This window comes from Carcharodon carcharias, chromosome 2 (genome assembly GCF_017639515.1).
Source record: "Carcharodon carcharias isolate sCarCar2 chromosome 2, sCarCar2.pri, whole genome shotgun sequence".
In the NCBI taxonomy this organism is placed as follows: domain Eukaryota; kingdom Metazoa; phylum Chordata; class Chondrichthyes; order Lamniformes; family Lamnidae; genus Carcharodon; species Carcharodon carcharias.
Genome location: NC_054468.1, coordinates 88,333,205 through 88,346,851, shown reverse-complemented (window position 1 = coordinate 88,346,851; position 13,647 = coordinate 88,333,205). Strand labels below are relative to the sequence as shown.

The following is a 13,647-nucleotide window of genomic DNA, read 5'->3' as shown; positions in this document are numbered from 1 at the left end:
GGGTTTCATGTGATTGGATGCTGTCAGCAATCTCAGGAAAGAAGACTCAAGAAATACTGATTTCTTACAGCCAATGATTTCCAACCTTTAGTTTTATAGATGGAAAATAATAGGCTGCAATTGCACAATTTCCTGACCTATAACCTCTGGGAGGAGGCTAATTTGCTCAGTTGGGTAGATGGCTAACATTTGGTTCAGAATATAACACAGGTTCAATTCCTGTTCTGGCTGAGGTCTCAGGACTTGCCTCTTTGCTCTGCTCCTAAGAGTGGAAGGCAACAACAAACCACCACTGACAAAAGCTACCAAGAAAACAGCTCAGGATGAAGCATTTTGTGAGAATGAGCCAAGGGCCTGCCTTCTGGCAGAGCACAAATGGAATGGAATTGGCTCTTTTGACAGTGCTCTAACCTCTTGAGTGAGAAGGTTGTGGGTTCAAGTCCTACTCTGAGACCTAGGCACAATAATCTTGATTGATATTTCAGTGTGAACATTTTTCTAGGTATAAGGACATTTGATCTAATAATTAGGAAAAGCTTTGACCTATGCACAAGAGATGTGGAGATAGGGCTGGTAGGTATTGTAATTAGCAGTCACTCTCTTTCTGAGCAACATGTGTCAATCTTTGGAAGATCTGCAAAGAAGACCAAAGAAATTCAACTGATGGGTTTACTTTTTTTTAAGCCTTTCATAAACCGGTTCAAAAGCTGATGTATTAGCTGGGCTGACTTTAACTGGTAGTACTTGTTGCTGGAAAAGGTTCTACTTGATGATAAAGTTGTTTAGTAAGTTAGTGTGTTACAAAAGTGTGGCACTTAGCCTACATAGCCAAGTGGTTATAGTACTGGGTTTGTAACCCCAAGATCATGAGTTCAAATCTCACAATAACAAACTATGAAATAATGTAACTTCATCTGAATAGGAACAGATGGAAACATGTTTGTACTCAAAAAAGTTACAAGAGTGTGGCACAACTGAAATCAATCATCTGAAATGGTTATTGACCTGAAACATTAACTCTGTTTTCCTCTCTCTCTCCACCAATGCTGCCTGATCTGCTAAGCATTTCCTGTCTTACACACACCTTCTGAAGAGATGTGGATATGCATCAGGAGTCTCATGTATAATCTAGAAGCAATTAATGGGCCTGCTTATCGAAGGCATGCAAATAACTCTGAGCACAATGTTCCTTTTTACTTCAAAGGAAGCACAGGTTTGCCGGTGAGGGGTCATACATTGGTTTTCTTAACGAAACCTGCCCTAAGGTGAGAAATGAAATACATGATCAGCAAGGTTGGATCTTTATAGAATTGCTTTAAAAATAAAAAAAAGACTCCGGATGGAATGTGAGCCAAAACACAACAATCTTACTAGGTGTTCTTCTACCCACTAGGCCACATTGCCATCTCTACAAAGAGGCTTTGAGTTTCCAACTGGCAGAAATCCACAAAGCAATCTTTTTTTTCCCTGACCAATGCATGAGTGTTCACATGAATACATTCTACAGTCTCGAAGCTATTAAGAAATGTGTTCCTTAAATTTATTTGGGTGCACAAAGTGGCATTCTCTGTTTAAATCCATTTCCAATTGATTTTTCTGGGCAGCAGTGAGGAAATTGACTCAAATTCAGAGATTGCCATTGGTTTCCAGCTGTGGCTCAGTGGATAGCACTGAGTCAGAAGATTTGGGGTCCAAGTTCCACTCCAGCAATTAAGCACAAAGATCGGGGCTGACAAAGCACTGAAGTACTGAGAGAATGCCGTATTGTCAGAGGTGCCACCTTTAGAGATGAGATCTTAACATTTCCATTTCATAGGAATTCTGTACGTCTGCGATATCATTTTACAAAAAAAATCAAAATGGTCAGGATTTTACCAGCCCCCAGGAGGTGGGGAGAGCAGAGGGAAAAATTGCATAGAGCTGCAATGAATTGGCTCTTGACATGATCCTGCTGATGGGGCACTTTCCCAGCCATGGAACCAGAAATGGAGAGGCTGCTTGCTTCAAGGAGGCAGGCAGCCAATTTCCATATATAAAGGCCCAATTAGGGGTCATTTTACAGCTGGCATTTGCTGATGACACAGTAAAACCCGTCACATGAGGGGGCCACCAGCTAAATGGAGGCGATCTTCCTCTGGCAGCCGGAGTGTCAGCTCGATGTTCCTAAGAAGGGCCGTGGGCATGGAAGGCAGCCTCCTGCATTCCCAACAATCTCCCTGGTGGGGTTCCCACTTTGACACTTAGCATGGTGATTTCATTTTTGCTTTACTTGCCTGACCTAGCTCCTGTGATCTCCTGTATATCTCAGCAGTGACCACCGCCTCTCCCAGTGGCACTGCTGGGGCTTCATTGAGCAAATAGCATGGGGAACCCATCCACCATTCTAGGCTAGATAGTGGGCCCACACACAGCCAATTAGGAGGCTGCCTATGGTAAAATCTCTGAGCTCCTCTTGCTGCTGACAGGTGTGGATTTGGGGCTGTTTTTCACCCTGACGTCGGGGTACACATGACTCTTGTAAAATTCAGGCTAATGTCTTCACAAATGGATGATGTCAGCAGGCAAAAGATGAAACCTGGATTCAGTTATCTCACCTTGATTATATCGTGAAACAGTAGAAATGTCTCTTTAGCACTCAATGGCACAGCCCTGAATTCAACTCTAACAACGCTTGGTTCATCCCGCCTTCTCCAAGCAGAATGCCAACTCTCACCTTCCAATGATTTCCAAAGAGGATCGGTAGCGGGCAGCATCTCTCTTGGCACCATCCCTCGCTCGGCTCGAATCTTCAGCTTCTCCTCTCAGCTTCACCATCTTCTGCTCCAGTAGCCTCCGTTCACTCTCACTCTCCCCCAGCTGTTTCTTTAAAGAGCTGATTACATCCTGAACGGCGTCCAATTTTCCACAAAACTCCTGTGAAAATGGCCCCGCTTCACTCATTATAAACTGACTTGCCTCTTGCATAGCCATTTACAACACATTAAGCACACAGAACTAAGATTCTTCACCATCAGGAACCCTTTTCAAAAGCCATGAGGTTGCAAAGAAGAATATTCAAATTCACCAATTTCTACCTCGATTATTTTTATTCATTATTGCTGCTAAGGGATTTATTGAGGTTGACAGCAAAAATGAATTGAACTGACACGACCACAAATCCAGCTGGTGTAAGAAGCACAGGGAGCAGTCACTTGGCACTAAGCAAAGTACAAAGGGGAAGTATTAGAGGAAGCTTTGCTCAGTACCTAACCCATACTGCACCTAACCTAAGAGTCTCTGATTGGACAATGCAGAGACGCCTTCAATTCAGGTTTGGTTTGAACCTTACCCACCCAGTTGAAACTGGGCAGTTGGCAGTTGAAAATGAACAGATTATTTATCCGCTTAGAAGCTGGCTATTCCTCATGTCAATCTGTTGAGGTTGGAGGTAGATGAGGCGACCACCTAAATTCATGCAAATTGGAGTCTTATTTTGTGGTTAGGACCACAATGCAATTTTTAACTGGGCCCCAAGTGGGGAGTTGCATGGTTCTCCTGCTGGCACAAAGTGGCCTGTGGTTGATCTGAGGTCAGAAAAGGGCTTTCAGCTAATTCTAGAACTTTCCTTTACAGTGGGCAGTGGGAGTGCTCCTTTGGACCCCACAAGTTAGGTTGTTGCATCCACTGCCCCAGACTTTCTGTGAGACTCTACTGGATTCCCTGCCATGCCACTTATCTGAAAGTCCTTCATTGCCCAATTTTCACCTGCCAGCAGCTGCTCTCAAGATTCTTCATGTCCCTTTGGTATAAGGTGAATGGGTGCCCTTTACGTAAGGCCTTACAATTAAACTACTCGTTTCCAGCTGCCTTTGTCTGCAGGAAATCAACTTGTTGGAGCAGCTTCCCAATGGGAATCCATTATGAATTAAAATTGACTCCTCTGTAACTAATCAATGCTGTACCTTCCCTTGATGTGTTTGATGGGAAAATGTTGGGGGAGTTTTACCCTGTATTGGACCTGTGCAGTTCTTGTCCTTGGAGTCTTTGGTGCAACAGTGTGGAATGAGTTTCAATTTGTATTTAATTTGTGCTAAAGTTGCCTGGGGAAGTCTCATTACTGATACTGCATTCAAAAGGTAAATAAGAAGCCTGCCTGCCTGAGCTGCGACTTGCACTACCATTGAGCACCTTGAGTGTGTCCCACCCTGACAATAGTATGACAGGGGCACCATCAGTCAGTCCTTCCTCAATAATTGAGCATTGAGCTGTAATGTGATAACTCACAAACAACAACAGTGGGTGGTGCTGTGTTACAGTTCACTCAGGGAGTCTGTATTGCTGTGACAACATGCACTTTTACACACATGTGGTTTGGAGGATAATGATAGTAGAGGCTCCAATTTCTTTCCATCACATGGCTGACTAGGAATCTCTCCTGCTCTTACCACCTGCCATTGGTGTGTGTTGGAAGAATTGGCAGGATGATAACCAACCTGTTTGGCCATGTTATGAACATGCCTTCCTTAAACATCAAGTCCTGGAGTGGGACTCAAACTCAGAGCTTCTGGCTCTGAGGCAGGTACACCACCCACTCTGCTGCAAGACCTTCTAATAATTGTGAAGGGGCCCTGCAAATTTTTGATTTTGTTTTTTTCCCACTCCCACTGAGCTGTTGTCTATTAAATGTATAAAAAGTGCAACTGTGATCAAAGCAGCCAGTCCAATAACTCATTCCTCTGTTTGACAAAGGCTGACAGGTAAGGGCTAATTGCAATGGCCCGAGACTTATAATACTGCTGGGCTAGATTTCAAGGCGACGGAGGGAATCATTCAAACTTTTTTTAACTCTTCTCCCACTCCGACCCCAAAGATCAGCACTTGACAGTTTTGATTTGCAACTTTGATCTGATATGTTTAGCTGTTGCTTTGGATTTGAGAAGCAACATAATCATTAATGCCCGAATTACACATCAGTGCTCTAGTTGAGAGTGAGTTACAGCTTCAGGAATCCGCTAAAAAACACTGCCATGAATTTTGATATCATAAAGACAGTCACTTTGCATGAAGCAGCTTCCAGCTGGGTGTAGTCAATAATTTAAAGTGTTTAGCAAAAGAAGCAAATGTGATGTGAGAAAAAACTTTTTCATACAGCGTGTGGTTCAATTCTGGAATGCATTGCCTGGAAGTGTAGTGGAGGCAGTTCATTCGAGGCGTTCAAAGGGCATGAGGTGATTATTTGAATAGAAACAATGTGCAAGGGTATGGGGAAAAAGCAGGAGAATGGCACCATTCAAGTCATGATGCTCATTTGGAGAGCCGGTGCAGGCATGATGGGCCGAATGGCCTCCCTCTGCACCGTAACAATTCTGTGATTCTGTGAATAATGCCATGAATTTGTGGGAAACATGCAACTCATGTAGCTTTATTTGTACAGCTCCTGCTTCAAGATATCAGAGGAAGGGGTGAAAGCATTTGACCTAAATTAAACCATTATCTTTAGTCTGGTGTTATATTTCTATTCCCACCATCTGTAAAAGTCCTGTTTCTGACTTAGTGTCATAATCCTATCTCTGACCATATCTTCCCACCTGTTCATTTCCACTCTGGGTGTTTTGCCTGACAAAATTATCCCAGGAATGCTATGAAGGTATTCTCTAAGGAGTGCAGCATAATAAAGTTCAATGTAGTTGACTGCTTGTCCTCTCTAGCTCAGCAATGCTGTGATCAATTTTAGAGTTCCTGCTGTGACCCTGGCTAAAACTCTGCCAGCTCAGCCAAGGACAAGGATTAAATGGGGCATGCCATTTTATCAATCAGTCTGTTAGGCAAACCTTACTTGTTTTTCTCCTGTTCTGAACTTGGTTCCCTCCACCTCACCCAGGCTCCCCTTCATTCTGCAGCCAAAGGAGGAATCTGCTGTATGACTTCTGCCAATGGTCTTTCAGTTGCGTGTCTAAGATGATGACCTAGGGTGTCTCTCCCAACAGCACTCCCTCAGTAATCTCTGCTCCACATCTTATATATTGGCTTCACAGACATTGTCTGCTGTTCAATGCTGAAGGGAATTCTTACTTGACAATGACGGTTAAAGGTTAACATCAGAAAGTGCGGATTTGTTCGCTTCCATTGGGCCGAGTCTGTATCACACTAAATTAATGCATGATGTGCCGCTAATTGCCAGCAAAATACGATTCAAAGTCCATAATCCTTCTTAGCTAATTCTAAATTCAAACCATTCAACAGGCTGAGCATCAAACCAGTTAAGCTATTTTCATCCTATTAAATGCAATTGAAGAGCAGACAACTTAAAATACTTTCCCTCCATCCCTGTTGGACTGCGGTTCGTAGAATTATTGTGTAATCTGTTTTTTTCTTTTCCTCTCTTTTTAATAAGAATTATAAACAAGGTTGTCACACTAGTTAAAAGGTTTCAATGTTTTCCTGGTCTTCACATCTTTGCAACCACAGGTATGTATGGCTTCCTTTGAACTTCTGTGAACAAAATAAAAGGTGGGAGGTAGGGAGAAACTACAATCTGAGCAGTTTATGGGTCACGCAACCCACTGCAAAGCTACAATCCCTTTCCAGGAGGTATGAGCAGGCAATCAGAGATAAGCTGTGTTAACTATTTAACCTGTTCCTGTCCATCATCTCTTATAGAAATAACTCTAATGTTCAAATAGTTACTGACAAAACACAAAACCTCCTCCCAAATATCACTTCTATTTCTTTTGCTGTCAAATCTGTGATGGTCAAGGTGAAGAATGTCAGGGAAAATTGAACATTTTCCAATTTCAGCCATTCAGCACTGGTATCTAGCTTTCTCAGGCCATTTACAGCTTGTTTTAGATATAGAGGATACTATTACAATTACTACTAAACTGAGCCTCTGAACAATCAACTGAATGATTGGGTATATGCAGCCAACAATGGTTTGGAATGTGTCACAACCTTGGTGGAGACTAGTAACTTTTAAAAAAGAAATTTGGACTCCCAGTTATTAACTAAAAGAATTATGCCACAAGATTTCATGTTTCAAACCAAAATCTTCACTATTCAAGAGTTAAATACAAATACTAGTAATTTAACACTACATTTCACAAACACTTACCTTTAAATCCAAACCTCTCATCAGGACACTCCCCGTTCTACTTTTAATTCCCCCCAAGAGTTTCCCTTTACTTTACAGGATCTTGATAATTCCTTCACTCCTCCTGAGACTAAACCAAGGTGTGCCACAGCTTTCAGGAATTCGCTTTGATTCTCTTCAGTGCTTCCACTATTCTCTGAGCTATAAGATTTCTTGGAGCTCTTCCACTAGCACTGGCTAGGCTACCCCCCAACTCTCCTTCACCATCTCACAATTCAGCATGTGCCTCACTTGGAATTGCGCAATGACCTTCTAAAGGCTGACTAACTTGATGTGGTATGCCCAGTCTGACTAAGATAATTAATTAAAGGCCTTCCTCTCTGCTTACCTGCACCTGGAGCTGTCGTCTTTGTAGAGCTGATTGGACCGCAGACAATGTGGAATCACCGAAAGATGGTGACACGCTACGCAACGGAGACTGGGAACGGGTAGGTGACCTGCGCCTACCAGGAGAAGGCATTGGCAATACTGGTGACCCTGACAGGAGGGGTGAGCCGAGCCTTCCAGTACCAGTCTCAGTCCCTTCAACAGCCCCTTCCCTGGAGAGGGAGCTCGTAGACTCTACATCAGCAATAGCAACCTATGAATGACAGGCAGAATAACAGTGTAAGTGCTTACAATATTTTACATATTATCAGAAAAATAGGTTGCAGGTCTAGATTTTCTGGAAATGCTAATCTGAATTTACTTCCCACCACAGGAGGGTTGGAATGGGATTGTCACTCTAACATATTGCGTCTTCCCACCACCAACTCTCCACCAACATCGCCACCCCGCCCCCCCCCCCCCACCCCCCTCCACCCCCAATCTCTCCGCCCCAACAGCGACGTTATCCAATTTTCATGGGTCAGGGGTTATTACCATTAAAAGATAGCCTTCGACATGGTCTCCATCACCAACAGGAAGTCTTCCACTGTTGAGGAGGAAGATCAAGTCATAAAGCATCATGATGAGCAGGAAGCCCTTTTAAAAAAAAACCTCTGGAAGCTTTCAATCAGACCCTTCAGCTGGATTTCTTTCATAGTCCATATACATCTCACCCCACCCACTGAATCTCCTTCCACAGCCCATCCACCATCTGCCCAAACATGGACTCTATGCCACCCATTGAATTTCCTTCCACAGCCCATCCACCATCTGCCTAAACATGGACTCTACCCCACTCATTGAATCTCCTGGGGGATAAATACTGCCAGTTTCACAAGGGAAGTTTTGGAATATTCATTTAGCTTTGCGTCTCCAATGTTCAATCCTGGGCTGATGCTGTCTATAAGCGAGCCTCTCCCCATGAGGTCCCATGGCATTCTGAGGAGTGTTTGTAACTAATCTGATTCCAATCAGCTATTACTGCAGTGCACCTTTGAAGAGATGATCAGCAGATCCGTTTCATGCACTGACCCCTCATTTTGTACCTGAGCAATGTTGTGTAAGGTTTGATGTAAGGATTCTATCTCGGACCTCAAAGCTTTGTTCTCCAAGGTTTCACTTGTAATTTCAGTTTTTCCTGATTCCTGCAATCAGTCAAGTTTCAGAATTAGTAAAATCACATGCAAAGCAGGTAACCTGTGAAAGGTTGTAGATGTAACAACTGCTTCCTCTCTTCTAACTGGTAATTAAAAATTCCTTGAAGAGGACTGACAAGCAGTCACATCAAATCAAAAGGACCGTAATGAATTCAAACAACGTACATACCGTAGTAAGAACATGGAGAAACCATCCGTTTCACATGAGGTTCTAAGCCTGGAGGCTTTTGTTTGACTCATGAAAGGAAATGTAAAAATATTTTGGAAATATTTGAAAAGGCAGGGATAATTTTGCAGTGGGAACACATTAAGGAGAATCCAGCCAAGCGCATCTCAAAATTTCCAGTCCTTTCTCCCCTCTGTTGCCAAAACATCCCACCTGTTGTTGGGGACACACTTTCAAGGATGCCAGTACCTCTGAATGCCTGCATGCTATTTCACCATGGAGGGCCTAATCTAAGCCCAATCCAAGGCAATTAGTTGAAATGCTGCACTGCTCATTCCTCCACTCCAGTCTATGCAGGTCTCACCTGATTATCCAGTGGACTGTCTACTTGATCTTCCCCTGCCATGAGAGTAACGACTAGCTGTCATTGAATATCCTGCCAGACCTGGAATCATCACAACATACTGCCAGCCAGATCAGTTGTTGCAGTCAATATGCTGCAGAAAATAGCCCTGCCAGAAAAGACTGTCTGTTGAAGGAAATTATTTATCTACAAACTGTTTTTGTAACACTGATATTCTAGATTTGGAGTGCCACAGGATCTCTTCTGTTGTTTGGAATCCCCTTTCAGTGGTTTGCACATAGCCATTTCCCTTTATAATGGAATATTGTTCCAATATTAATGTTGATGACCTAGAATTTTCTGGAATGGTTGGGTGCAAGAGCATTTTGGACAATTCGCCCAAGGGGCTGACTGGCCTATCCTGTTCCTAACTTACTATCTTCTTTCAATTCCACCCCACAAGGTGGTGGACCAGCCACAGCACTTATTTACCAATTTCTCCATGGTCCGGTTCAGTGACATGATTGTCTTCTCCTTCTCAGCATTTTGTATCTTCAGCCTCTCCATGGCAGCAGATAACTCATTAATCCTAGGAGAAGATCACAGAATATAACAATCGGCTTCATGAATATCAGATAAAAAGCTTTGTTAAAAGATTGGATGTACTTTACCTAAATTGGAACAATGAAGACACCTCTGGTGGCTGTATTGAGGATTGGATATTCTAATAAGCTCCTCCTTCAGGTACCATGTCCTAAGGGGGTGTTGGTGACCATGAACATCCATTTTATTGGTCCATGATTGTGCTTGGCAAAGCAAAGTAGTGGTTAACCATTGCCTTCTGCAGTATGGCTGACCAGGAAACTCTCCTGCTCTTTACTGCCTACAATCAGACACATTAGAAGGATTTACAGGCTGAAAATCAACCTGTTTGGCCACGTTATTCATGCACTTTCCACAGCCATCAAGTCCTGCCGTGGGACTTAAACCCAGAAGTAGAGACGCTGCCACTGCGCCACAAGGCCTCCTGTCCAATAAGCTATGTATATTTTTTCCTTTATAGCTTTGTTAGAAGAAGGCCATTCTGTCCATTGTGCCTGTGCCAGCTCTTTGGGATAGCTATCCTGCCTACCCCTGATAATCTTTCAGCTCCTTGTTAATCAAGAATCTATCCAGCTCTGCCTTAAAAATATTCAAAGATTCTGCTTCCACCTCCTTTTGAGGAAGAGAGTTCCAGAGACTCACAACCCTCAGAGAGAAAAAAATTTCTCCTCATCTCTGTCTTAAATGCGCGACCCCTTATTTTTAAACAGTGATCCCTAGCTCTAGATTCTCCCACAAGAGGAGACATCCTCTCCACCCTGTCAAGCCCCCTCTGGATCTTAAAGGTTTCAATCAAGTCGTGTCTTACTCTTCTAAACTCCAGTGGATCCAAGCCTAACTTGTCCAACCTTTCCTCATAAGACAATCCCCTCATTCCTGGGTGGGTTCTAACTGCTTCTAACGCATTTACATATTTCCTTAAATAAGGAGGCCAGTACTGTATACGATACTCCAGATGTGGTCTCACCAGTGCACTGTACAATTGAAGCATAACCTCCCCACTTTTGTATTCAATTCCCCTCGCAATAAATGATAACATTCTATTAGCTTTACTAGTTACTTGCTGTACCTTTTATGATTCATGCACTAGGACACTCAGATCCTTCTGAATCTCGGAGCTTTGTAACCTCTCACCACTTAGGCTTCTTTTTTATTCTTCCTTCCAAAATGGACAATTTCCCATTTGCCCACATTATACACCATTTGCCAGGTTTTTGCCCACTCACTTAACCTATCTGTTCCTTTGTAACCTCCGCATGTCCTCTTCACAATTTACTTTCCTACCTATCTTTTTGTCGTCAGTAAATTTAGCAACCATCCCTTCCATTCCTTCATCCAAGTCATTTATATATATTGTAAAAAGGGGGTTTTAATATTAATCTGGCTCTGTGAGGCCCTCTTGTGGTGTAAAAGCACACTACTACAGCAATACAATGGGCCATGGCAAAATTCATGAGCTGAGTGGAACGATTAAGTGTTGTCATGTCTTGGAGTAGAAGCCCAGAAAAGTATTCTCATCTTTCCTTTTGTTGGAGCTCTTTGAGTTCTGTACTAAAGGCAGTGGTGAACATCCGCACACAGTGCCACAATGCTAAGTACACCAGAGGATGGTTGGTCAGATCGAGGGGTTTGCTTTAACGCACCATCCTGGAGTAACATTTTTGGTCACTGTAGAGTATCTCATAGTGTTCAAGGAGATCTTTTGTGAATGCATGGAACTTATTAAAAAAATACTCCCTGCGATTGCTGGAAAATGCCACCAAAACTCTGTCACGCTGGGGTTGAATAATAGAACTGTGAAATTGAAGAAAGCCATTGCACCAACTCTGCCTTTATTGTTATGAAAGAAATATCCATTTAATCCTGACTTCTGTCCCTCTCCCTATAATTGACTAATGTTCTCTTTTTCAAATTTTAATGGATTCTGCCTCCACATTGTTTCTAGTTTGATATTCCACATCCTAACCATACCCATGTAACATCAGAAATCCCCTTATTCTTTCATTTTGTCAATTACCTTAAATGCATTCCTTCTAGTTATTGGTCATGGAGCAGTAGAATTAGAATTTGTCATTTTAAACTTGTCAAATCCCTTTGCAATTTTGGACATCCCCATTAGATCTCCTTGTAACTTACAAGTACCACATAAATACCAGGCAATGAACATGCCCAAGAGAGAATCTAACCATCTCCACTTGACATTCAATGACATCACCATCGCTGAATCCACCACTATCAACAACCTAGCGTTACCATTGACCAGAAACTGAACTGCCTACAAAACATCAGAGGCTGGGGATTCTGTGGAAAATAACTCACCTCCTGAATCCCCAAAGCCTGTCCCACCATCTACAAGCCACAAGTCAGGAGTGTGATGGAATACTCTCCATTTGTCTGGATGAGTGCAGCTCCCACAACACTCCAGAAGTTCAGCACCATCCAGGGCAAAACAGCCTGCTTAATTTGCACCCCATCCACCATCTTAAACATTCACTCTCTCCACTACCGATGCACAGTTGTAGCAGTGTGTAAGATGCACTGCAGCAACTCAACAAAGCTCCATTGACAGCACCTTCCAAACCTGCAAACTTTACCACCTAGAAGGACAAGAGCAGTAGATACATGGGAACACTGCAACCTGGAAGTTCCCCTCCAAGCCACTCCCATCCTAACTTGGAACTATATCGCTGTTCCTTCACTGTTGATTGGTCAAAATCCTGGGACTCCTAACAGCAGTGTTGGCGTACCTACACTACATGGGCTGCAGCGGTTCAAGAAGTTGGCTCACCAGTACCTTCTCAGCAGCAACTCGAGATATTTCCTAAAATAAGGTGAGCAAAATGGGATTAGCTGTAGTAGGCAATCTTTATATTTTACATAAACTGCTGGTAAATGTATTCAACGAAATGAAAATAAAATTTCTTAGATGGGAACACAGGGTTGCTACATTAAAACAGACCTGCTAGACTATAACAGATCACAGTCCCCACCTAGTTCATCCTCTACCATCGTGGTATTTGCATGATACAATGATAATTGATTTGCTGACTAATTATGGCAATTAACCCCTGTCATTTAGTCTACAACAGACATAAATATGAGAATGGCATCGTCACAGGGAGTAGCTGAGCCAAGACCATCTTTTCAGGGAAAGTTGGATAATAGTTGAAGAACAGCAAGGCAAAAAACTGTGGGGATAAAGTAAAGCAGTGGGATTAGCTTTGGATTGCTCTACCAAAGAGACAACGGAGTCTCAGGGGACCAAATGGCGTCCTCTTGTGCTGTGAATGTTCTAAAAACATGCAAATTGCTTCAGATCATTTTCTTCCTGCAGGTAAGCTCTGTTTTAGCAAAACAGAAATGGTGTCTGCAAGCTGGATAGAGAATGCTGAATTTTACAAATTGAAAATCAAAACCTCATTCTTTTTAACACACACTAACTTAGTGGGGTGATAGCAAGTCAGCCACCCATTCTGTGCATCTCCACATTTTTATTTCCATGAAGTCAACGGGAATAAAACTTGAGAGGGATGTAAAGCAGACTGCTGCTTCGTTTTCATCTGTTTTACACAAAGTCAAGCTCTACACCACTGAGTTCACTCGATTTTCACCGAGAAAATATCCGTGGTTTTCTTGTAAGTTCTATTTTGTGCAGATGACTAGCTTTCTGTTTTTCTCTGCAGGTGGGCTCATTTTGAGCTGTATGCTATTAATTACTGTTGTTTCTGTGGTTGACTGATTCACAGAGGGTTAGATAATATCACATTTTGGAATAGTTTAATGTTTTTCACCTGTGGATCGATGAAATGCCTGAGGTGGCCCGGAGAATAACTTGACGTCAGGGTCCCAGGGTTTGATTGTTAGTCTGCACTGAATTAACTAA

General features: G+C 42.7%; 1 protein-coding gene across 1 annotated transcript in view; it reads right to left on the bottom strand.

Annotated features, from left to right (window-relative positions):
- The window catches only part of crocc2 (ciliary rootlet coiled-coil, rootletin family member 2), a 300,592-nt gene that overhangs the window by 166,323 nt on the left and 120,622 nt on the right, over nt 1-13,647 (bottom strand). The window contains exons 10-13 of the mRNA XM_041205725.1: nt 9,654-9,750; nt 8,542-8,640; nt 7,458-7,709; nt 2,714-2,913 (exon numbers count right to left, since the gene is read on the bottom strand). Coding sequence (XP_041061659.1) covers nt 2,714-2,913; nt 7,458-7,709; nt 8,542-8,640; nt 9,654-9,750 — 648 coding nt within the window. The remainder of the gene's footprint in view (nt 1-2,713; nt 2,914-7,457; nt 7,710-8,541; nt 8,641-9,653; nt 9,751-13,647) is intronic.